At 38.5% G+C, this 26,794-nt stretch overlaps 1 protein-coding gene across 14 annotated transcripts in view; it reads right to left on the reverse strand.

Annotated features, from left to right (window-relative positions):
• MPDZ (multiple PDZ domain crumbs cell polarity complex component) overlaps window positions 1-26,794 on the reverse strand; it is a 167,602-nt gene that overhangs the window by 17,338 nt on the left and 123,470 nt on the right. For 5 of the 14 annotated variants that reach the window (XM_073880788.1, XM_073880792.1, XM_073880796.1 and 2 more), the window contains 9 exons: window positions 26,527-26,704; window positions 23,674-23,784; window positions 18,828-18,926; window positions 18,021-18,092; window positions 15,166-15,328; window positions 13,214-13,410; window positions 11,987-12,078; window positions 11,130-11,220; window positions 8,917-8,997 (listed from right to left, as the gene is read on the reverse strand). In XM_073880788.1, the coding sequence (XP_073736889.1) occupies window positions 8,917-8,997; window positions 11,130-11,220; window positions 11,987-12,078; window positions 13,214-13,410; window positions 15,166-15,328; window positions 18,021-18,092; window positions 18,828-18,926; window positions 23,674-23,784; window positions 26,527-26,704 (1,084 nt within the window). The remainder of the gene's footprint in view (window positions 1-8,916; window positions 8,998-11,129; window positions 11,221-11,986; window positions 12,079-13,213; window positions 13,411-15,165; window positions 15,329-18,020; window positions 18,093-18,827; window positions 18,927-23,673; window positions 23,785-26,526; window positions 26,705-26,794) is intronic. The other 9 variants (XM_073880799.1, XM_073880798.1, XM_073880797.1 and 6 more) reach the window with 5 other exon arrangements.

The raw sequence follows: 26,794 nt of genomic DNA on the forward strand, positions 1-26,794 counted from the left end.
TAAAGTTCATTAATAGAAATCTCTTCTTAAGCAAAGTCTCAAACTTTTTAATGGAAATAAATTCTCTTTTATCAAATATTCAAATGTATTCATTCCTCCCATATGTTTACTATTTCTAGCGTATTTACCATATATATCCAGTTACACATCTCTAGTAACTTTAGCAAATATCCAGAGAACAAAATGCATTCGGTAACTCAATGAATATACAACATTTGCCAATGTAGTTTTGGGAACTGGCTGACGGAATAAGTCATTTAAAACCAAATCAAAGTATCCTCCTTCCTCTTTCTGGCCTACAGCTAAGAAATAACAACCCAAACTGGCCCCTTCATCCTGCCCTTCTCCCTTAGCAGAAGACTACAATTACTTCTGCCTGCTCCGTCCTTTCTGGGGCTGAATACACAGCGTTGTTTCCCCAGACACTTGTGTTTTGATTTGGTGCAGAGTGAAAACACTCTCAACTCTGAGCCCAAAGACATGCACTGAAAACCTGCCAAGCCTAGAGAGCTATATATATTTTGTCTATATTTTCCACATTTTCTTTTATCAAGACCAAATGTTCAATAGTATTGGCTTTTGCATTTCTTTAATGTTTACATTAATAAAATTAAAATAGGGTTTTGAGCATTTTCATTCTGGTTAGAGCTAGCAACCATTTTCATTATACTTTCTACCCAGGGAAATGTAAAGCAAAAGAGAGAAAAAGGAAATTTTGCCATGGTTTCTATGAAATGTATACATGAGAGCCACACTTGCCATCAGGCTTTTAGGATCATGACTGACATCAAGGTAAGGTTGTACCATCATTTTAAAGATTATCAACATCGTGGCTTTTCTGAGGTAGATTATTCATGTTTGATGATTTTCAGACTGTCATTATGCATCTCTCTCTACCACACTCTCTTTCTGCAGAATCAGTCACATGTGTAAAGCAGAAAAAACTGCACTTTTAGGGTGAGCAGAGCTCGGTTCTCATTTACTTCCTGTCTAGCTGTAGGAATTTGGATAGCCCATATAACATGTCTAAACCTCAATTTTCTTTTTTTTTTTTAAGATTATTTATTTATTTATTTGACAGAGAGAGAGAGACACAAGCAGGGGAGTGGGAGAGGGAGAAGCAGGCTCCCTGCAGTGTAGGGAGCCCAATGCGGGGCTCTATCCCAGGACCCTGGGATCATGACCTGAGCCGAAGGCAAACGCTTAAAGACTGAGCCACCCAGGCGCCCCTAAACCTCCATTTTCTTATCTAAAAAAGGAGTAATAATGCAGCTGACCCTTGAACAATGTGGGGGTTGGGGTGCTGATCCCCTTCTGCACAGCTGAAAATCCATACCTTCTGACTCGTCAAAAACTGAACTATTTATAGCCTTGACTGAAAGTGTTATCGATAACAAATAGCTGAATAATACTTTTTATATGTTATATGGATTATATACTGTATTCTTCCAGTGAAGCTAGAGAAAAGAAAATATTACTAAGAAAATCATAAGGAAGAGAAAATACATTTGCAGTCCTATACTGTATTTATCAAAAAATTCCCACATAGAAGTGGACCCATGCAGTTCAAACCATGTTGTTCTCACCCAACCATGAGATTGCTGTGAGGATCAGATATAATAAGAAAGGGATTGAAAACCTGATGTGCTATATACAGTGTTGTTATTACACACGCCTTCCTTCTACTTATTACCCTACAGGACACAATCAAATATACTTCAGATGCATTTTCTAAACTTGCCAGGATTTTGACACCCTGAATCCCAATCTAGCTGGTGAAAGAATCAGGTTTAATGAACAGGAAGGTGAATGTGCTAACAAAAAGACAAAATCCCAATGCCAAATACACCTAATTTAGCTAAACACTCTATCTGGGATTTTGTACACCAATGGTCTTTCCTATTACCACAAAGAAATATTTGTTTGAACAAGTAATACTCTACATCTATGATGACTGTATGTATGCAACTCTGAGATTTGGTTCTATCATTGCCTATTCACTTACCTGTAGTCAGGAAAGTACTTTAGTGGTACAGAGGGCATTTACTGGTTGTTTACTTAACACCATTATCATATTCCTTCATGCAAGCTCACAGATTTTTGTCAGAATATCCAGCCCCCTCCCTCTGCTGCCTCAAACAACATACAGGAGCATGCTCTCTCTCTTGCTCGTTCTCTCTCTGCCTATGTTTTGGGTGGTGATTTTAAAATATGCTCAAAATAATATTCCTCCCTTCAAGAAGGGGATCCTGAACGTGCACTGGACTTGGGTTACTTGATTGTAAAATACAGAATAAAGCAGGAGGAAGGGTATGCAATTTCACACCTATGACAAAGGCAACAGGGCTTCCTCCTCACTCTCTCTTGGACCACCTGCTCTGGGGGAAGCCAGGTCCATATATGAGGACATGAAAGCAGCACCCCAGAGAGGAAACAGGGTTTTCTATCAGTGGTCATTTAAGTCAACCATCCCGGATGTGGATCTTTTGGCCCTGGACAAGGCTGCCCATGACTGCAGCCCTCGCTGGTGGTTTGTTGGCAACTCTACACGGAGTCTGACCAGACCACCCACTGAACGGCTCCCAAACCCATGACCCACAGAAACAGAGATAATAAATGTCTATTGTTTTAAGATTCTAAATTTTGGGGGTACCTGGGTGGCTCAGATGTTTAAGATTCTAAATTTTGTGGTAATTTGTTATGTAACAGTGGATAAATAACTCCAAGGATGGAGTTTGAATGACTTGGTTCAATAGTACAGTTCTATTCCCATTGTCAAAGTCCCAAGCTCAGGAGTAGGTGAGTGAACGGAGCTGGATCAACTAGCATGGATTTCAGGACTTTTACTCAGAATTACAGGATAGCCACTTTCCCCCCGACCCCAGGTGAGAGAAGCAGCACATGACCCCAACTATGGCTGGCAGCCATTCTAAAACTGAGAGGAAGACCAGCCTTAGGATACAGCTGACCACTGATGGCTGTGCAGGGAAAGGAAAAGACCTGGCTCTTGATGATGACCCTACTGAGCCACAGACCAACCATCCTGGAAGATTGCTGCCCAGTAACCTGGGCTCATAAATCTCCTTCTTTCACTAAGCCTATAGGAGGAAGAAAGTTTTTTGTTATTAGCAACAGGCAGGGTCCTACAAGGAGCAATAAGCTACATATCTGTTTACATAATATGCCCCAATTCCACTTAAAATACTACAAAAATAACACATATAAACACATCTACAGACACCTACTGGTATCAGAAGAGTAGGATGAAATACGAGTAAGGGCAACAGGGTGTGAGTACAGTTTCCCAGCTGACTGCTTAGCTCTCCACCTCACTGCTACCACAGGACACCCAGTTTGTAACAGAAAAAGGTCTGAGAAACACTGTTCTGAGCCAGTTATTAAAACACCACCATATAGAGAAAGTGAAACAAATTAAGGAAACTTTTTTATGGAGTAACATTTCTATCATTCAATAGCTAGAGAAGAATGAACAAGAATTAAAAGTGGAACAAAGTAAACCACCATTATCATCAGGAGAGCTATTCTGAAGTTGGAAGATTCTCAAAAATTCAGAAGAAAACTCCTTTGTTTTTTGTTTTTTCAAAGATTTTTATTTATTTATTTGACAGAGACAGAGATAGTGAGAGGAGGAACACAAGCAGGGGAAGTGGGAGAGGGAGAAGCAGACTCCCTGCCGAGCAGGGAACCCCCGCTGTGGGGCTCGATCCCAGGACCCTGAGATCATGACCTGAGCTGAAGGCAGCCACTTAACTGACTGAGTCACCCAGGCGCCCCAGAAGAAAACTTCTTAATGCTATTTGAAGACTTTCACCCTATAAAACTGTATGGACATGAAACGTATCTCTGAAAATTGTGTAAGGTTGTTTTGATTTACAGGTACTTTCCTAGGATAAAATGTGCTTAAAAACAAATCTTCAATCAAAATTATTTTGTCTGATATATTGAATTAGTCTTTCAGTCAGTCTAAGGGTTCAGATTATACACATTATAAACTTTTTGTTTACACTTCTATTTTCCGACTTAAAAAAGGGGATTAAAAAGAAAAAAGATAATCAGGGTGCCTGAGTGGCTTAGTCGGTTAAGCATCTGACTCTTGATTTCGGCTCAGGTCATGATCTCAGGGTCGTGGAGCCTGCTTAAGACTCTCTCTCTACAGGGGCACCTGGGTGGCTCAGATGCTTAAGGGTCTGCCTTCAGCGGCTCGGATCATGATCTCCAGGTCCTGGGATGGAGCTGCCATGTCCCCATGTCATGGTCCCAGCTCAGTGGGGAGCCTGCTTCTCTCTCTCCCTCTGCCTCTCCCCCATTGCTTGAGCTCTTTCTGTCTCCGTCCCTCTCTCAAATGAATAAATTAAAAAAAAAAACTTAAAAAAAAAAAGATTCTCTACCTCTGCCCCGCTCCACCCCCTTCACCCTAGCCTTGCACTCTCTCTGTCCTAAAAAAAAAAAAAGATATTTGACCTGTCCAGAGAGTTTCTAAGGAGTCAGAACTTAACTACAAATGACCTGTTACTACAGTTTCTGTTTTAAGACTGTTAGGAAAACCGTTCTCTCCTTCCTGACCCCCTGGTACTTGACATTTTCCCCTTGTGCACACACAGCATGTAAGCCTTCATCCTTTCCACCCTCCTGCATACTTAGTATGAACTATGCTACCCCATACTAGATGAGATAATGGTAGAAAAAATATAACAGCTTCTTCTTTTTCAACATGTTTTCAATATAGATGTATAGAAAATTTACCCACATGAATGTTTATCACAAGAGACATGTTTGAGCCAGGCACGGTTAAATGACAAATAAGTGAAGACATTACTAGTAAGCATTATATAGGCCAGAATATTGAAGGAACATTTCAAAATAAACAGACAGGAGATTAAGTTAGATCTTGAGTCATACAGGATTTAGGTAATCTAAAAGAAAGCAGAAGGGTACCCCAAGTTGTATAAGCAAAGGCAAGGAGGGATGAATTCTTAAATCGCCATGGGCTCTTGATACAAGTCAGTCTGAATGAAGTAGAAGATTCTTATAAGAAACATAAAGGTGTTTTGGAAAGGTAAATGGGCCCCAGTCGCAAGCTGAAACAAGGAATGGAAAATGGGACTTGGAGGTTTAAGACCAGAGTTTAAGTTCTAACTCTACCATTTTGAGTTATGAGAACTGTTATAAGTGGGGAAAATAAAAGCAATCTCACAGTGTGGCTGAGAAGTAAATAAACATAATGCACATGAGACTTCACCATTAATTTTTTTCAAATAATCATAATTTTTAAAAATACAGGGTACTATAAATGACAAAGAATTGCGGATGAGGTATGAACGTTAGCAGGCTGGTTAATTCTCCCGTCTTTGCTTTCTTGAGTTTTGTTTGCAGAGTCAGCTAAAATGGGATTTGGAGTGGACAGGCTTATATAGTATGCTGTGTCTTTTAACCTGTCATTTTTTTTTTAAGATTTTATTTATTTGACAGAGAAAGAGAGACAGTGAGAGAGGGAACACAAGCAGGGGCAGAGGGAGAGGGAGAAGCAGGCTCTCCGCCGAGCAGGGAGCCGGATGCTGGGCTCAATCCCAGGACCCTGGGACCATGATCCGAGCCAAAGGCAGACGCTTAAGGACCGAGCCACCCAGGCGCCCCATTAACCTGTCATTTTTGGCAAGGGCCTCCTCAAAGGATGTTTTTAAGCACACATTCTGTGGAGCATTCAGAACCTCATGGTTAAAATATTAAGGAAAATAATGACTTGAACAGTGTGAAGTATAGGCCGCTTTCAGACAAACAGGCTTGAGCGATGGAATGCAGAAAGGGCCCACAGCAACCCCAACTGAATACAGATGGACCCATCAGGTGACCCACCTAAAAATATCCATAAGCCCTACCTGACCAATGGGCTACTCAAAACCAGGCACAATTGCCAAAAAAAGGGAAAATTCCATACCTCTGCACCTACCTCCTTACCTTCCCCCTTGAAAAATAGCCCCACCCACTGCCTCCCGGCAGACAGCCTCTCTGCAGCCCTTCCCGCTGCTTGCTTGTGGTGTGTTCAAGACACTTCTATCTCCCTTGTTCTGCCTCAGGTGAATTCTTTCACCTCCTGAGTCACTGGCTTCCACAGGATTGTTGCCCCACATCTGGGGTCTCCCATCCAACTGGGAGAGACACCACATGAAGTGCTTTATACAGATTCTTTCATTTAATCCTTATAAAAATATTTCTAATATAAAGGTTTCATTATTCCCCTATCCTACAGACAAGGAAACTGAGACCCAGAAAAGTTAAGTGGCTCCAAAAGCCCACACTTGAAGTCGTAGTTGATTGCTTCTAATTTTAGAATTAGAATTAGAATTAAAATCAGCTGATTTTAAAAGATTCTTGAATATTCCCCCTTATTCACTTTGGCCTTCATCAATAAATACATTTCAGTTACCTGAGCTTTAGATTTGTTTGAAATCTATGTATAGATGGAAGCTTTCTGTGGGCAATAAAATCTGAAGTTTCTTCAAGTTCTTAGATTCCGCTACAGCAACTACTTCAGAAAGGGAAGTGCACATAATAGACACCTGCTGATTAAGTCAGCAGGAGGCTAAAGGCAGAGACCAGCTGTAGAATGAAGGGAGCTTGCTCATTAGCTTAAAGAATCCCAACAGTAACCCCTGATACAGGCAGCCCCATTTACAGAAGAGGAGTGGGGACCAATGAGATCAAGTTTCCAAATATTTTATCAGAGGTCACTCAGAAGGGCCTCTGACAGACAAAGCAGACCTCTGTCCCCACCACCCCCCACCGCCCCCAATTGCTGAATGCCAGGCCAAGAGACTTGAATTTATCTGTTTGAGAATGGAGGTCCTTGAAAGATTCTGAATAGGGGATTAGGACAATTAAACATCTACAGAACACCTTAATCAGGTAGCCTAAGACAGAAGGAGACAGCATCGCAGAAAACCGGTACCAGGAGGGAGTCAGACAACTCTCTGCCAGCTTATTCTTTCCTAATAATTATAACAATAAAAAAAAAAAAAACAGGCAGTATTTATATATGAGTGCAAGGTACTGGACTCTTCACACAATATATACTTAATTCTCACTACAAATGTAGGAGATGAGTACTACTATCATCTCCACTTGGTAGAGGGGAAATTGTCCAGATTAAGAACCCTGTCCAAGGTCCCAGCCAGCGGCTTGTAACAGGCAAAGGAGGGCTCCGACCCAGAAGGGTTGGCTTTAATCTACAAGCTCAACCACTATAGTGTTTTGCTCATACTGCATCTGTTTAACAGGGTCATTCTCCCAACATTTCCTGGGCACTCATTATATTCTAGGATGTTCTAAACTCTAGGTAAATAAATTAGGCCAATGCCATGAAAGGCATGTAAAAAAAAATGATCTTATTTTGGGCTTTTCTAAAGATAAGCATAAACCTATATTTTTTTAAAGTTTATTATAATGAATCCAGCATACATTTAAATGCTTCATAATTCACAAATTGCAGGGAAATGACTGCACTGTTAAATAAATTCTGATACTTTGGGATTTAGGAGGAAAAGGAAAAATCTGTAATCAACAGGGGAAAAAGGAAGGTATCTTCTCTCTCAAATGGCAACAGAGTGAGGGATCCTGAACTGAAGTGTATGAACTTCTTGGTAGAAAAGGCAAAAGGCTTTAATGACTTCTGTTCTTTTCCTTCTACCTACAACATAAAGTGTGTGTAATAACGACTTCTTTTAAATGTACTGTAAGCAAGACCAGGGCAATCCATCTTACACACATTTATTGTAAAAACAAAACCAAATCAATAGCAGGACAGTCTTTTTTTGCTTAACAAAGTCTGTGTGCCAGGCATTATGCCAAGTACTTACAAAGGACTCATTTAATCTATAATTAGGTCAAAGGTAATATTACCATCTCCAATTTACTGGTGAGAAAACTGAGGCAAAAGAACATCACCTAATGTGTCAGATGTACACCTGATGAAGCAAGGGTTGAACTCAGATTCTGGAGTCAACACCCATAAGCACCATACTGCACTGTCTCAGAACTGGCCACTTCTTTGTGCCTCCAGTAAATATACCCCTGCTCCACGCCCACCCCCGGCTTGCCTTCCTCTTCTCCCTGAGCACTTTGCTGCTCTCTCTGCAAATATTCTCCTTCATCCACCGCCGTCCCTGCCTGCATTCCAGCATGAGCCTGCAGAACCTGAAAGCATTTGTAGGTTTCTGTTCAGCAAACCACCTCTCTAAAGTGGTCATTTGAACCTAAGGTTCAGATCTTTTCAAAAGTAAATACTTCAGTGATGCTTATCAGTGAAACTTCTAGCTATTCGAACTTGGAGTTTTATGAAGGACAAAGACTATAATTCGTTTCTTTCTTCTTTTTATTTCCTCCATAGCAGGCCCCTGGTAAATGTATCAAAGGAGGGGGACGCCTGGGTGGCTCAGCCAGTTAAGCATCTGCCTTCTGCTCAGGTCATGATCCCTCAGGCCTGCACTGGGCTCCCTGCTCAGTGGGGAGTCTGCTTCTCCCTCAGCCCCTCACCCAACTCTCGTGCTCTCTCACTCTCTCAAATGGATAAATAAAATCTTAAAAAAAAAAAAGAGACTGCCAAATGTCATACCTTGGGATAATCATAAAGGCAGGAAAAGCTTAGTTCCTGTTAAAGTATCAATTAACACAGTAATTCTCAAGTGTCTGTATGCATTGGAATCACCTAGAAGGTTTATAAAAATGCAAACTGCGGGTCCACCCCCAGAATTTCTCATTTAGTAGGTTCTGGTGGGCCCAAACATCTGCATTTCTAACAAGATCCCAGGTGATGCTGATGCTGCTGGTCTAGAGACCGTAATTCTGAGAACCAGCAAATTAGATCACTGGTGTAAAAATCCCAATTCAAAGCAGATTTACCTTGGGAAGCTCCAGATGTTGCACATTTTTAAATGAATAGAGGTCCACAGCTGCATCACAAGTAGTACCACTTGGCTCAGCCTGACAGAGGGAAAGAAAAGGTAAAACAGGCAACTGAGTGTTATGTATTTTTGTTTGCTTAATAAGGGCCACTTTAATGAAAATTATTTCATGTGTTATAATTATTAACATTTCATGACATTTATGAACATTACACTCTCTTCAAAATACTAATAAGGTATGATGAGACAAAAATTATTTTAGAACAGAGACACAAAGCGGTTCTCAAGACTTCCTGGATTTATTCTCTAATAAAATCTAATCACAGCCCAGCTACCCGACGGTGAGACTCACTGAAACATAGGACACTAGCAGAGACACCATCCACTATTCTTCCCTATGTTAGTCATCAAGGGAATTTAGGAGCTATTAAATGTTTTACTCTCTCTCGAAATAAATAAAATCTTAAAAAAGAAAAAAAATTCCATTTTCTTAAGGGCTATATATGTGGTACCATTCGTATGAAAATAAAATTTTCTCCTTTATAATCTTGAAAAACCACTCGACTCAGTTCACCATTATGAATGATTTCTCAGTTCACCAGAACGAGTGACATTCCTCATGTAGATAGCCCAGTGCTTACACACTCCTTTAGGGGAGAGTGTTTCTGCTTCTACACCTTCTTGCACTGTAATGATATGGCTCCTCTCATTTTAAGCTTTTCATTCTCTATGCCTTTTATTCATCCTTAACAAGGATCTGAGGCTTTGGCACATCAAAACTCCCACCAAAAAACTCTATAAATTCTGTTACCCTCTAGCTGCTGCCTTCTCTTTCTTAACATTTTATCCATCATTTGCTTTCTAAAAGAAACACTAGTAATCAGCTGGTTGCCAAGTCCAATGGGCTCTATTCACCTCCTTACTTGACTTCTCCTTGGCATTCAAGATCGTAGAATACACCCTTCTTCTTAAAATGTGCCCTCCTTGGCTGCTAGGCAATGTGCCTGTTTGGCCCTTCCTTGTTATCTCTGACCACTCTTTGTTAGGCTTCTTCCTTGTTGTTATTAAAGAATTCTGACATTGGCCCTCTTCTTTCTAAGTATTCTCTGTACGGAAGAGCCTAAGCTCCCATGGCTATCAAATGACAAATATGCATCTATGGGAATTCGTCTCTAAACTCTAGACTAAATGTCCCAATGTACATCTCTACCAGGCTCTTCAACCTGCACGTCACCCTAAAGCTGTTTTCTATTTTTACAAATATCTGCTTTTTAATTTTTTCTATTCTGGTAAAAGTCAGCCATCCACCAAGTCACCACGTCAGTCTTCTGGAAGCTGTCTACATCTTGTCTGTTTCATTCACCAGCCTATTCCCAGCCCAAAAAGCAGTACCTGGCACAAGGCAGATAATAAATACTTGTCAGGTAAACAGATTCTCAACCACTCGTTGTTTCTCATGGAGTACATTTAGTTAGGGATAAGGTAATGCTAAGTTGGATCCTAAACTTCTGCAACTTCTGACTTAATCATTTCTTTCTTTCTTCCTTCTTTGTGTTTTTGCATTAGTTCAGGCCCTCATTATCTTTCTCCTGAACTACTCTGATAATTTTCTTACTCCCTTTACCTTAACTTCTCTTCCTTGAAACCTCTGATTTTTCTCTGCACTATTTCCAGAGAAGTGCTTAAAAATACAATTCTTACTCTTTGAGTTCCCTAAGCCTCAAAGACAGAGCCTCCATCACACTTCCCATGATCTGACCCTATCTCCCTTTCTCAGTGACCTTTTCCTCACCAGCTCCCCATTCCCCGCCTCCCCCACTGTTCAGTGATGCCCTGCAATTCTCATTCCCTGTGTCTTCCAGAGCCTGCATGCCATCCCTTAGTCCATGCCCTCTGCATGGAATGTTTTTGCCCCATGTGTCTTCTACTTCCAACACATACTTCACATGTCACCTCACCTAGGGAGTCACTGTCACTATCTCTGCAGAAGGAGACTTGACAACTTTTTCTACCTTCATTATTCCCTATGTAGACTCTTCATGGAAGTGGTGTGGTTATTTACATAAGTGTTTCTTGTACTAGGCTCCTTGGGGGCCAAGACCAAGAGTCATTTATCTTTAACATTCCTGTAAGGGCTCTATAATTGTTAGCTGAATTAATACATAGTATATCAATCAAATCTTCCCAGAGAAACAAACACAAGATACATACCTCCTTATTTTGAGAATTCTCTGAGGTAGAAGGCAAAGGTTCTACTGTATTTCCAGGACATACAGCCATCTGACTCACCGCATCTTTATTTCTAAAAGAAGAAGCAATGACCAATCATAGCATAATGATTCATATTATTTTCATTCTTTTACTTGAAGACTCAGAAGGATTATTAGAGAAAATTCTGTAACCCCAAAGACCTGGGACTATAACACACTCAGACATTTAGAAATGTTTTATTTTCAGTCAATCAGAGAAAGACATGTATCATATGACCTCACTGATATGAGGAATTCTTAATCTCAGGAACAAACTGAGGGTTGCTGGAGTGGGGGGGGGGCGGGAGGGATGGGGTGGCTGGGTGACAGACATTGTGGAGGGTTATGTGCTGTGGTGAGTGCTGTGAATTGTGCAAGACTGTTGAATCACAGACCTGTACCTCTGAAACAAATAATACATTATATGTTAAGAAAAAAAAAAAAAGAAGATAGCAGGAGGGGAAGAATGAAGCGGGGGGGAATCGGAGGGGGAGACGAACCATGAGAGACTATGGACTCTGAAAAACAAACTGAGGGTTCTAGAGGGGAGGGGGTGGGGGGATGGGTTAGCCTGGTGATGGGTATTAAACAGGGCACATTGTGCATGGAGCACTGGGTGTTATGAACAAACAATGAATCATGGAACACTACATCAAAAGCTAATGATGTAATGTATGATGATTAACCTAACAATAAAAATTAAAATAAAATAAATAAAATGAAAAAAACGAAAAAAAATGTTTTATTTTCATTTAAAAGAACTTGGAATTGAAAGACTAACAAAAAGTATTTAGTAAACTAGAAAAAGAAAATGCTTACCTGATAAAAATTATTTTTACTTTAGAAGGAGCACATTTAATGATTGAAGAAGCATTCTGATGACTTCTTCCATATAAAATTTGACCATTGATCTGTGAGAAACAAATAGTATTAATTGAGCCTGAAATTTGTTTTGCTAATTCTTCTTTATCATCCTATCTAGCTAATAAAAAGGTCATTTTTTTCTTCTTTTAAAATATTATATGTATTTTCCTTCCCAGAACATGAACCTGAGATGGTGAATAAAGACAAGCCCATGTTTTAAAGCCAACATTAAAATGATGTGTAGGTGGTCTGATCTCCACAGACAAAAGAGGAACCACTTGGACAGACTGTAGAAAAGTAGAGAGTAAACTTCCTGGCAGGCACTGGGCTTCCAGCGTATTCTATACAAAGCAAAGGCTCTCCTGGAGATACTAATGACCTGCACAGATCATCCTGGGAAGCCTGCTATGGTCATAGGTCTTAGTTAATCTCAAAACTCAGGGCCTGGGACTAGGCCAGGGGGAGGAGCACCACAGGCAGATTCGGGATTGGGAAGCAGAAAGTACCGAAGCAGAACAGTACCTACTGGAAACTGCCAGTCATCTAGTCACATTTAGCCATTGCTGACTGAGCCTTCCCAGCCAACGGAGAAACAAGAGTGGAAGGAAGAGTTTTAAGGCGATATAAAGGCGTGTGGATCCCAGTCTCCAGAAGGCAAGGACAAACAAAACAAGCAAATGCAATTCTAAACACTATAAAGTATGGTCCAGAAATTTATTATGTTTGGACAGCTGAGTTACTGTTTTCATTATTTAGCCTTAACCTTGACCCCACTGCACCCCACCCCCATCACTTCTACCGTTAGGAATTCAGCTTCCAGAATGTCCAGTGGGTCAATCTCATTACTGAGGAGTGATTGGTCATTTGGCTTTTCAAAACCTCCTAATAAAAATACAGCACACAAAAAAATGTTTTTGAAGTGTGAACTTTATTACTGTCTTGGGGCAAAAATTGTTTCTGGTGCTACCCAGTCACAACCTTTTAATGGAAGTTAATGGGAACACGGACTCTACTTAGCAGAGATTTGGTTTACAGCCAAATTTGCTGCAGTGCATCTATTTTATTAGGCAAGCAATAGTTTTCTCAGTCACCATAGGAGGCCCGGGTGGATTTTCTGGAAACTGATGATTCCAGTGCACCAATTCAGCAAGAGTAAATTCAGCATCTTCCACAAGAACTTACCTCTAGAAGTTCATCTGCAATCTGCAGTCGACCATCTTTCCCAGCTGCTCCATTTGGATCAATCCCCACTACAAAGACACTCATCCTGGATCGGTCTTTGTTCCCAGCAAGACTTAGACCCAAACCACTACGACCTTTCTCCAGCTCAATCATATGTAGCTCTCCCGTTAGGGTTCCGTAACGCTCTCTGATATTTTCTACATAAAACAACAACAACAACAGTAACAACAACAACAAAATTATAGGTATAAAGTTAATTTACAGCCAATGTTTTACTATGGAAGGTTATTTAGCTTCAAAAGGGCATTACTTGGACTAAAATGTAAATCCTTGGCAGCTAAGAAAAGCTAGATAATCTGGCCACCTAGGCATCAAGACTGGTTTCCGGGAGTACCCAAACTCTGAGGAATTTCTTTCCATCCAGAGTGCAGAGCGTGGAGGGTCTGACTGATCAGTTCACCTGTGTGATTCACATTAACAAACTCTCCAAAGACTCTGATTAAAATGGAGCACCACTTTATCATTTGCAAAGAAGAACAGAAGCATTCAGAAGATTTATCTTTGTTGATCAGCAGAACGTTTTCTCCCATAGGAAGACTGGCATGCGTGTCACATCGTGTTGGGCAATTGCTTGGTACGTAGATGCAGAATAAAGGGAATTCATTTTCCTATTGCACAGAGCCATCAGGGCAGGACAAGTCAATGTCCCTGTCTCAGCTTTAGGACACATTAGATGAGACCATTAATCTCTCCCATCCAAGGAGGGAGAGGTAGAATAAACAAGAGGTAGAATTTATACTTGAATCTGAGAAGGCAAGGCTACATGCAGGTGCCCTAGGCCACAGGAGCCAACACTAATTTCCGGCCCCGTGAGTGCGCCAGCCTGAAGGCCCAGCACAGCTGGGCCAGTCAACCACAACACCATGACACCATAATAAACTTTTCCCTTATGGCATTAAGTTTTGGGGTGGCTTGTGACATGACATTCTGTCTCCTGTTTTCCTCAGAGTACATTCTGGTCACCCCAATAGATTAGCAATATACTCTTATTTAACTGAAAATCGACTCAGAAAACCGCAAACTTTACAAATCATCTCTTAGAAAATGTTACTATGCAGCTGATGTCTTACATTCTATATTGATTCTTAACTGCATCAACTTTATAAACTGTCATTTCCTGATTCCTTCTAGAATCTAGCATTTCACATCCTGTACACTTCCTAAAAGCATATACCATGCTTTCTTAAAGGAAATAATTATACTTTCAAAATGAAACTTTTTAAAGCACTGATATATTGGTAATTTTTCACTAAATTTTTACCATATCCTTGTAAAAAGGCTTATTTCATTATAAAAAAGAGACACTCCAATGATCCTAATCACAGCTGCCTTTGAATGCTTCCTGTGCATCAGACATTGTGGTTAGCACTCCTCAGACATTTTAATTTAATGTTAGCAACCTCGGGTAAGGACTGCATTTTCAAAAGAAGGGTAGCCACCAGGCAAAGACTTAGAAGCAGTTATACAACTTGCCAAACACTCCAAGTTTTCATCTCAACAATTATTCCATGTTACCACTCAGTTCAAGGCAAAATATCACCAGCAACCAGATTCTACAATGAGGAATCTGAGGTCTGGAGAAGGGCAATGACTTGTTCAGGATCATCAGGTTGTGGATCCTTCTGAGAGAGTGCCCTGCCCTCTTTAATGCTCACACAATGGCAAAGTGGGCTTTAGCAGGAAGGGTCATTTAAAGGAAAGGAAGAACACGATTTCATGCCTTGGGAACATGTGCTGTATTCAGGCAAAACAAACAGTATTTTTTCCAAACAAAATTGCAGTATGTATAACTAAAGCTGAAACGTGCTTATCCATCCAGGATATAGGCTTCGAGAAACCCAAAGCTATTCTAATGTCTCTTATAACTCAGTGCATTACAAAAGACAACTTACTCCAGCTGTAACCAAACTCATCCCCTTCGTCCACGTCTTCTGTGATTTTGCTTGCAGACGACTGTGTATGATCACCGCTCATTTCTGCAAATGCTGAAGAAGGGGGCAGAGGCGCACTGCACAATGGAGCCTTTTCCGGCTCTGATTCTGACTGACTGGGTGCCTGTGGGAACAAGAAGAATGCAGTGGGTATGTGCAGTCTGAGGAAGAAAAATTTAAGAAATAAAAGTATAATGACAAAAACTGGCTTTAAAATATCTGACACATAAATAATGGAAAAAATATATATGTAATGGTAGACAGGATTCAGGTAAAGTTTAAATATACTAAACAAAATATATGTTCAGATCATGATTCATTAAACTGTTACTTGGTATTTTAGGCCAATGAATTCTTCAATTTGAAGGCTTAAATGACTTAAGATAGAAAAAATTATACAAACTCCCCCTTTTGGAAAAAAACTCTCATTCAAAAGTCTTCATAAATATGCAGGAGTCTGGCTAAGATTTTGTGGGTCTGGAAAAGTCTTCCAAAAAACTAGAACAAAATTAACAAATAAGTTAATCAAGCAATTAAAGAAGTTCAGAGGTTGCTGGTCAGACTTTATATATATATGTGTGTATATATGTATATATATATACATATATACACACATATATATATAAAGTATTCTTCACTGATACCTGAATCTTCTCTCCAAATGACTCTCTTAACAAAACCCATGAAAATGAGCATTACACATGCAGGTTCATCAACCAGGGGAGCCAGTTTGTTAGCACAGAGCACACAGACTCAGATCTGAGGAGCTGGTTTTAAGGAACACCATTCTTCCTTTGCCAAGGTAGCTCACAAGGTAAATGAGAAAACATGAGAGACCACTGCTACAAATCCCAGGTATGGCATACTTGCTCTCACTGAGGGCTATGGGTCCTATTTCAAAAAAAGGATTTGGTATCAAGTTCTTATATTATAATTATCAAATAGAATATTAGCGTTTGAAAGGACCATAAGTCACTGAGTTCATTTTATTCACTTTGCAGATGAAAAACTTAAGGCCATGAGAAGATTTCGTTCAAAATTACACTGGTACTAGATTTCTTTTGCTTTAATTCTTAATCCAATGAGCTTTCCATTATGCCATGCTATCTCCTCCAATTTCCATAGTAAGAGAGTACTGAATTCAACAGAGATACCCGATTAAAGTTCTAGCCATGGTATGAAGCTATCCCTGATGCCCCGAAACTACATTTTCCCTATCCTTCTTTACCTTTTATCCATACAAAAAATCCCTCTGATATACCTCATTTTGTTTTACATGTGTGTATGTGGAAAAAGACTGCAATTTAAAAAGACCTCCCGGGTTGCCTGGGTGTCTGCCTTCAGCTCAGGTCATGATCTCAGGGTCCTGGAATCGAGCCCGGCATCGGGCTCTCTGCTCAGTGGGGAGTCTGCTTCTCCCTCTCCCTCTGTTCTCTCAAATAAATAAATAAAATCTTAAAAAGATTAAAAATAAACTTCTTATAGAACATATCAAACAATAATCATGAACAAATATTTAGGAATTACTAATTGGTGTCAAGAATCAGAATACCACAAAATATACCTAATACTAAAACTATATAACACTGAATGTGATCTTTCTTTGTTGATTCAGAAACCACTTCAGGATTCTAACCTGCCCCAAAATGAACCTAATAAACATCAAGTACTGTTTTTCTAGTAAAGTAAAGGAGAGCTGAATGGTAGAGACTTATAGGCAACAGATTTTCAAGTTACAGAATCTACTGTTTTGAAAATGTTTGGTTTACACACAACTGGCCATACAGACATAAAGTACCAGTGCAAACAAAACCCTGTCATTTTCTCAAATGCTGTGCCATAAAATTCTCAAATCAACAATGTACAAATGAAATGACCAAAACCAAGAAACCTCATTTGATCCAATCCAGGTTCATTTAACACACTAAGGTTCGGACGGGGGGGAGTATGTAATTTACATTTTTTCTGGTTAAAATTAAAAAAAAAAAATACTTCTCTATAGTAACAGAAAATGTTAGCAAGAATAAATTAAGCCCATTTGATTTTTAAAAAGGGGAACAAGGGGCACCTGGGTGGCTCAGTCGTTAAGCGTCTAGCTTCGGTTCAGGTCATGATCCCGGGGTGTTGGGATCGAGCCCCGCGTCGGGCTCCCTGCTCGGCGGGAAGCCTGCTTCTCTCTCTCCCACTCCCCCTGCTTGTGTTCCCTCTCTCACTGTCTCTCTCTCTGTCAAATAAATAAATAAAATCTTTAAAAAAATAAAAATAAAAAGGGGAACAAAATCTGATTTAAACTTCCCATAATTTTAATAACTTTATGGATGCAAATGTAATAGATTTTGCTTCATAACTTTCCTTAGCTGCCATTTACCTTAAAAAAAAAAATCTGCCCGTCTAAAAAATTGTTCAAGACTTTTCTTAGGCACAACGTTTTCATACTGTGAGTAAACTAAAATGGCATCCTAACATTACTGACTAATCATAAAAAAATACGAGCCTGTACTTACAAAAAGGGGCAATTAGGTGTAAACCTTCATTCTCAATGAGATCATGTAATTAGTTTATTGTTGACACTTCTTAATCAAAAACTAATGTTGTACTTATATGTTGGCTAATTGAAAATAAATAAAATTTCGTCACATAAAAAATTATTAATGAAAATATAACTCTTTAACAAAGATCGTTTAGCCTTCATCAGCAAAAATATACAAAGTGCGCTTGAAATCACTCCATGCCATGTACGCATACAAGTATAACATACACACAGAGCACACCATAACACACCTACTTATTCACGAACATTTCACACTGAGACAAACCTTAAATGGTGTGGGAGCAAAAGGGTTAGTTGGGGAACAACGGAAGGTAACTCTACTTGAATTCTGTAATTCCTACAGTAACAGAAAACATACTCCTTCAGATACAGCATCTTTGGTTATCCATATTATAGTAACATGAAAATCCAATGAATATTCATAAAGTGCTTCCTGAAATTGTTGAATGCTTTCTTCCTTATCATGATCAAATTATAATATACAAGTTCTTGTAAGTTTTTGTTTCCATTTTGGGTTTGAAATTTCATCATTATATGAGAATATCCACATCTAGGTTTATAAGCATTGAAACAGTTATATATTTCCTGAATCAGGCATTTACATGGACACACTTTATGAACATTCAACACACTCCTGCATATACGCAATTATTTGTGGAGTGATTAACACACAGAAGGGCTTTTAGGACCACCTTGTAGAAGTCTGAGAAGGATTAAACCAATACAAGGCTTCAAATAACTTTTGTGTGAAAGTAGTTCATACATTTGGCAATTAGCAAAAATTTAAATATCAGAAAATTTAACTCACAACAAAATAGAGGAAAGGCATTGGACTCACGATTCTCCCTTACTGTTCAGGAGGGCCATCTAATTTCAGCTATAAAAACGAATATGCTCTGGCAAAAAAATGTGCTTAAGAAAGGATTTGCATGCCCACTCCAAACACACAGTTTTGTTTTGTTTTGTTTTCTTCCCTGACCAAATTTAGTAAACAGTGAACTAGGACAAAGGCATAGTAACAAAGAACAAAACGTTTGCAAAAGGCAATGGCAAGACAATGGCATTATCCAACCTTGTCAGCGTTGAACTGTAGAGAATCAGCAAATGGGTTAGTGCTGCTGAAGTTGTACTTAGGGTAAAGGTTGTGCGGCAAGGAAGGCAAAGGGGATTTCTAAAAGGAAACATAAGAGGCGCTGAGCGCAAAAGAAATGTATTCAACACAACTCAGTTTTAAGAACAAAGTACTGATTGAAATAACAGTGTGAAACCAGATCCTGTCAGATCTAGAGATTAATAACAACGTCATATTAAACAGTCAAGACCTAAAGGTTTACCTCTAGTGATCTGCATCTACACCTGAATCTCAATCTGGCCACAAAGGAAGTGAATTTGTGAAACTGATACCACATTTCTTTTATTTTCAGTATCACAGAGAGATGCACATAAATTTTGCCCACTTTATGTATTTATCCATGTTCCATGCATATCAGTGAACAGGTATCAAAATTAAAGCCATAATTTCTTGGTTTACATTTAAAAGCAAATTATGCTTTTTTTGTAAAATAAAAAGATGGTCTATCTGTTCCAGAATGCAAATTAAACATTTGTCTGCTAGTTCACTGGTAACCTTCATGATTCTTTTACCTTGTTTGCCAGGAAGGAAAATTTTCATACTTAGACTAGAGATTAGGGTGGCTTCGAATCAATGGTAGTTTTTCGTTTAAAAAAAAATGAAATCGGGGCGCCTGGGTGGCTCAGTCGTTAAGCGTCTGCCTTCGGCTCAGGTCATGATCCCAGGGTCCTGGGATCGAGCCCCGCGTCGGGCTCCCTGCTCGGCGGGAGGCCTGCTTCTCCCTCTCCCGCTCCCCCTGCTTGGGTTCCCTCTCTCACTGTGTCTTTCTCTGTCAAATAAATAAATCTTAAAAAAAAAAAATGAAATCAACAATTTTAAAGAAATGAACCACTGTTCAGTGGGTGTTCTCGATTTCTACCCACTTTTTGTGGAGTAGAAACATTGATTTTTTTTTTTTTAATTTACCTATAAAAGTTCCCATATTAGGGGGAATTTATGAGGCTTTGAATATATTAGAAGTCCTGGCTTAGAGTGATTCTAGTAGATTTTGTGCTTGCTTGAGATATGCCCTGAGCTAGGACTATTGGAGTTGAATATACATATTAAAGGCAGGATGACTGCCAGATAAAATTTAGCATTTTCATAGTAAAAAAAAAAAAAAAAAAAAAGGAAAGTAATTTCCTCAGCACAATAAATTCTCCTTCTTTTCATACCCGCTATCTTTTTCTTTTATTGACTATATCTTTCAGGGGAAATTGCAGACATTTAAAATTCATTTTGGCTCCAATTAAATGTTTGTGTTACTTCTGTCTATAAAAAAGTCCTACTGGCAAGCATCAAGAGTAGGGAGAGGTTGTCATGTGACACCACCCTGTCTGGGAGAACACTCTGGAAAGACTCTATCCTCAGTACGCCTGTACTAAAGCTTATGCCACATTACCCTTTCAATCTGCTCTTCTTGCAATGTTTTTCCTACAGAGGGAAGACGGGAAAAAGAAATGGGCACAATGACATTTCTGCTCATCTCAACTTTCTCTCTGCTTTTCAGTTTAAATGTCAACTCCTGCTTTACAAAAGAAAAAGATCACAAATGCCAAGGAACACGATCATTTATTAAGGTGGAAAAAATGACTGGGCAGAGATTAAAAACATATTCTAGGCAAAATAACTCAATGCTATGGCAGGTGGAAATTATTTCCAATCCTCATAAATAGAATTTTTAGGCTTTATATTTCCTTTATAATTCTGTAGAACAATAAAAAAATAGAACCATAAGGGCAAGAAATGGAATATTTAGAGAGAGCTCTAGTTTTTTGTTTTGCTTTTTTATTTGTTTCAATTTCCAGCTCTTATAGGATTAGAATTTGGCCCTGATAGCAAAGTATAAAAGTACAGCATGAGCACAGCAAATGAAGTGGTAGATCTATTACTATGAAAAGAATTATAGAAACAGGCCATATTTCTTATTAAAAAATCAACGATGAAACTCTTATAGTTCTAAGGGCTGACAGGAATGGAAATATTATTAACTAAGAAGAAGCACAGGGAAGACAAAAACATTCTCTGGCCCATATTAATAGGGCCTACCCTTTGGAAAGACAATGCAGTCCAACTGATGGAATGGTCAGTAATAAATCTAAATCAGTAAGTATGGAATTTATTACTAAATATTACTATTATTATTATTCTCAGTTCTGCGAAGTTCTGATTCTTGAATAGTCTATATGCGAAAGAGACTGTCTTTTCAGACTATCTATGAGATTTTTCGAAGTTTTATTGCATCTACAAATAAAACATTTTCCATTAGGAGATTCTTATGTATTTGTGTTTTTTTTTTCCTTTAGATTACTGGAGACATGATTATTTCACAAGGAAGTAAATCACTGAAAATCCAGTATATCTCATTTTAAATGCAAAAGTAATTCTGATTTCTCAAAGCTGAATGCATATGCAGAGGAGGAAAAATATCTTTCCTCTATTCATCTTAAGTTCTCAGCTGGATCTCTGTATAAAAAACCGATTAACAAGAGAAAACTATATATATGTATTGATTTAATGTTAACTTTTATGTGACACACAGCCTTCATAAGATAGTGAAGACCTGAAGAAATGGTTAAACGGGAGTATTTTGACACTAGGTTTGCTGAAGAGTGGAAAGTCAGGGAAATTTGATAGGACAAAAGAGTATGAGCTAAGTGGGAAAACGGAGGAAAACTTAGCAAGGTGTGTTCATTCGGGTCCCTCCCAGTGCCCCTGCATCTCTGAAGGTAAGGATGTTCCTTTCCTCCAGGTACAGGGAAGGCACCTTTCACATGAGGGTTTTTATGACCTGAATCAGGGGAGAAGGGGGAGGTCAGAATCATTCCAGCAGCTGTCTTTTCCTAAATTCCTTCAGCTTAAAATATTCAATATGCCAGTGTGCCCTATTTTGGGGCAGTGTGCCCTGAATCCTATCACATGTAACTTGACTAAACATGTCACTCTAGGCAAGATTTCTCCTGGAATAATTGCTATAAAATCAAGTGTCATTATACCTCAGACAGTAAAACAGGAATATTTTCCAGGTGTATGAGAAAAATATCTTCCCAGCTCATTAGAAAATGTGACTGGCATTGAAAGAAATGTTTGTAGTTTTAAGTTTTTAAAAGTACTATGAAGAATCCTATTCAGCAGTTTACAGTATTGTCCTACATGATCTAAAAGTTGGAAATTAAAAATAAAACAAAAGGAATAAAACCCACCCACACACATAAAAAATTGTTTTAACTTAAACAGCCATTCACCAATACCATCCTGCTGTATCTATGTTTGACACAACAAATGGAAACAAATGTGGAAAGATTTTTAGTTATTTAAACAAACTGAATACCATTTGAAGAGAATGCAGCATGATGCAGCCCGACCATTTGGCAGATTTTCTCATCTGAATGGATAATTATTACCTAACAATAAACAACTGAATGATTAAAAACTGCAGATGTGAAGATAACTGCTTACATTAAGAACTACTAAATTCATTTCTTACAGTAAACCCAGACCACAGCTACACCTGTCTTGACAACAAAAGAAAGGACCAACAGGATAAATTTGGTCACTTTGAATTCCACTGCACAGAAGACTGACAAGTTACTTTTACTGATCTCGGCTACAGAGCTGTTTGCTACTCTCTTTCCACCATTTGAGCACTGATTTCTTATATTCTTAATTTTAAAATGATAAACTACAAAATAATTATATATTTTAAAGTTTTAGATGGTTCTTTTAATTTCCCTCACATATGTTGACATTTTCCTTTTAAAGACAACCAAACCTCAAAGCTAATGAGCAGCTATTTCAAAGAGAATCACTATGACAGGGGTTGTTTTATTTTCACTAAAATCCAGAAGTAGAACCTCTACAAGTATCAGAACATCTAGGAAGCTCCTAAAATGATACATGAACTTTTCAGTGAACACATATGTTTCTGAAGAAATTTCCAAGGGGTATGTGGCCCAAATATGCTTAAGAACTGCTGCATATGCAAATACTCTTTTTCACTGAGACATAAAGAAGGAATAGTAAAAAAATAGTTTTAAACTTTTGGCATTATTTTCATCTTCAGAATCATTAGGGCATATCAAATACACAAAGACTCGCTTAGTATCTTCTCCATCAACAACATTAATTAAATGCATCCATTGTACTTTCTAAAATATTTTTAAAGCCATTTCACCTGTCATGACTGATGGTAAAATGGGTTAGTAGGTTTCTGTCCACGGGGGGCTATCCAGTGATGAAGAGCTATACAGTGATCATGGCTGGGAAGGAGCAGTTATGAAATCACTCGTATATAAACATACTGCTTAAATTTCCACTATGTAGAATGTTCAGTGGGACAAGTAAATACATTCAAGATGATTCACAGGTGATCATGGGATTGCATATGTTAGAAATTCTGTCTAGAGGATATATACATAAGAAAATGTAATCTCTCTGGCTTCTCAGGAACTCAGAGGCCATACACTAGTAAGCTAAGTCATTCTACCACATTCCTCTTAACAACATATATTTTGTGACTACGGTGAATACTAATAATTATCCATATAGATACCTATGGCCACCAATGGATCCTACTTCTGTATGTTTTTAATAGACTTGAAGTGTTTATTAAACACGGTAGAAGGGATTTCCAGGACAACTCAACTAAAAAAAAATATATATATATATATATATATAAAGTTTTAACAAGTCTCCTGAGATTTCAAGACTGGGTATCTGCTCCTAGAGACAACTTGGCCCTTGATATGTTAGACTCCAAGTTGAACATTGTTTGGATTTGCCTACCTTGCCCTTTTTGTTCGCTTACCCTTGGTCTGTTTATAATGCTCTGTACCATAAAGACTACGGGGTTGCCTGCTTTCCGAATGGCTTCCACAGCTTGCTCATGGCTTGCATCTCTGAGGTCCATTCCATCCACCTGCAATGGAAGGCCTCAGCTTAACATTTCAAGAAGCTATAGAACAACAGAACAATTTGTGGATCTGGAGTTCTGAGGATCCTGGGTGAGGCTCCTGGAAAATCTGTTTCAGAATCAAAAATAATTGAGACTACTTGTGAGACTCCAGAACTTTGCATTTGTCCAGCAGATTGTGGTCCCTTATTTTGGACCTTGCTTTCGGTCCCCATAATCAACTGAAATAATCATCAGTTGACATGAAGGCTCTGCTTCTGCTTTCTTTACACTATCCGTTGTTCCTTTAATAAATCAAAATCATTAAAGAAATAATATAAGGGAACTGCCTCGCATGAAAGTCACTGTACACATTTTCTCCCGATCCATTATAGACTAGTTTGGGAAATGGGTGGGCGATGCTTTGTGTGTTTCTCTCTGTACAGGGAAGCTTGAAGTGAAAAATAAAATTCTGATGTTCAGAAAAATCAGGTTATGGCAAGATTAGTTTTGCAGAAGAATCTTTGTAGTAGACATGATAGGAGCTGGAAGCCAAGAAATTGTGCTTGCTAGTAATTCTTCTATAAATAGCTTGAAAATGAATGTTATTTTGTAACTTTTTATTGACCATGGATTGCCTGGGTGATAATCAGCTAAACTAACGTACTATATGAATAGGAAGGAAAATAGTTTGAAAGGCCAAATGCTAATCCTGCCAGAAAACTATAGGATACTATTATCATTTTATCATTTCCAATTATCACACAATAGGATATATATAACAAAATAGCAAAATCAGAGTAGACACAATTCTGGAAAAGAAAATTAATTATTAGATCTCTGCATAGAACATCATCATCTTTAAAAGAATTTTAACTGAAAACCTCCCCCAGTTGATATTTAGATAATGTAATATGCATTTCAGTGCATATTAAAAATGGTTTTCATTTTTTTATAGAATAAAAGTTAGTACTCATGTCTACTATATATTCCATTTGTGGAAACATTTAGTAGGACATTAAATATCTTTGCTCAAGTCCAAAGAACTCTATATACTTAGAATGGAATACCTTGTAGGTCTTGACTAGTCTAGTCTAAATACTTGGCAGACAGAGGTTTCAGAATCCCCAGGATTACAGAGGCCTAAGCTTTCTTACTTACTAGAAAAATCCCCATACATAACAGCCCTCAACAAACCACTGCTAAACAGCACACAGTACTTTGCAACACACACACACAAAATACCTTTTCAATTTGAAAGGGATGCTTTAACTCCCTCAATACATTTAAACAACATTTTGGTGCCAACTGTGATCAATCCTTTCCAGAAATAATTATAAATATTTCTTACTTTTTCTCCTTAAGTCAAAGGTGCTGATAATTCAACAGTGAATTAGCCATAAAATAAACTGCCCTGTGATAATCTGAAATTGGGAATTTTAGATAGTATCCTAAGTAAAGGGGCTAAGATATCCCCTAGTGAAAGGTAAGGATGCAGGAAGAGAGAACAAGCCCATCATTCTTCCTTACAAATGGTTGGAGATAAAAACAAGACAAAACAGACATGACCCTTGTGTCCTCCCAAGCCTCAATCTTCCTCATCTTCAGCTCTCACAGACAATCAACCAGTGAAGGACTAAATAAATAAATCCTAAAAATGTTCATTTTAAAGTTGTGGTTAAAAGGTTGTAACCTTCTTCTATGCAATCAATGCATTTTAATGGTAAGTTATATGGATTTAGAAAATGAGAGACAATCACTTGTATAAAGTATATATCACGGTCCTTATAGCAATAAAGTGATTGGTTTCTACTGGGAAGTTGTCTCTTTTACTCTACTCTATAAATCCTGACAACTTAGCAAATCTGGGTCAGGTACCTTCCCTCTACCCTCTTAACTAAAACTACACTTTCTCTGATCAAATAATTTATCACACTGTTCTGAAGTGACACTTGACAGGCAAGCATGGTGCTTGTTTCCTGCGGAACGCCCAGAGCTTGTCATAGCATCTGGAACGCAACAGCTGCTCCAGGAATATTTGCTGAGTAATGAGTAGTGGCCATGGGAGAAAAGTCTATTTAAAATATTATACTTTGTTTTGATTTAAGAGATTAGGAACAATTTGACCAAATACTTCTCTTGCACATACCAAAGTTACACATACATGAGTGTGTAAATACAAACACACACACACTCCTAAGTGATGAATGGGCACAGCACTGAGAAGAAGGAGGAGGAAAATCTGAGCCTGGATTGTGGGGTGGGAGCATTTATGTACAAGATAATCAAGGTAATTAGCATAAAAGATTTACCATAAAGACTCACTTGGAAAACTATCTTACCCAACAAAGTTAATCTACAATGAATGATCATGACAAAGCATTTCTTAAAATAAAATCTCACTGGAGAACTTAGTTATGATGTATATATTTTGTGCATGTATACATAATTTCAAACAATTCCATTTTTTCCCCAGGAAATTTGCTTTGTTCTTTCAAATAGAACTTCATTATTTTAACTCAGGGCCAATGTTTTTTAAAATGGTTATATCTCCAAACATCAGTCTCTGAATCGAAATATATAATCTGTCACCATGCACTAAAGAGAAAAATTATGGATGAAATAGAACATATAAGAAAGAAATGCTTTAACCACAAAAGATTCTACTTTCACGTTGGGTCAAGTGACCAGTATAAAGATGATGATTCCCTTAGTAAAGAGGATGGAACAGGTGAAGAACTTTGGCACAGAAAGCTCACTAGAGGGTACCTCTACTATTCTATCTCCAGGTTTCAAGGTTCCATTTTTGCCAGCTGGACTATCTTCAAGAACGTGTTTGATGAAAATGCCCCTCATCACTTCACCGTTGCTTAGACGACTCCCCATGCCTCTTCCACCAACAATGCTGATGCCCAAGGATTTGCTTGGTTCTCTCCAAAGTTCAACCCTATAAGGATAAAAAAAAAATTAAGCTCTTATAAGAAAGCTTAGGCGGGAGAAGCCTAACAATGCTGGGTTTTGCAACAATTTTGGGATA

Source organism: Callorhinus ursinus, unplaced genomic scaffold, assembly GCF_003265705.2.
Source record: "Callorhinus ursinus isolate GAN/ISIS: 27379988/994484 unplaced genomic scaffold, GSC_fseal_2.0 scaffold39, whole genome shotgun sequence".
NCBI lineage: Eukaryota > Metazoa > Chordata > Mammalia > Carnivora > Otariidae > Callorhinus > Callorhinus ursinus.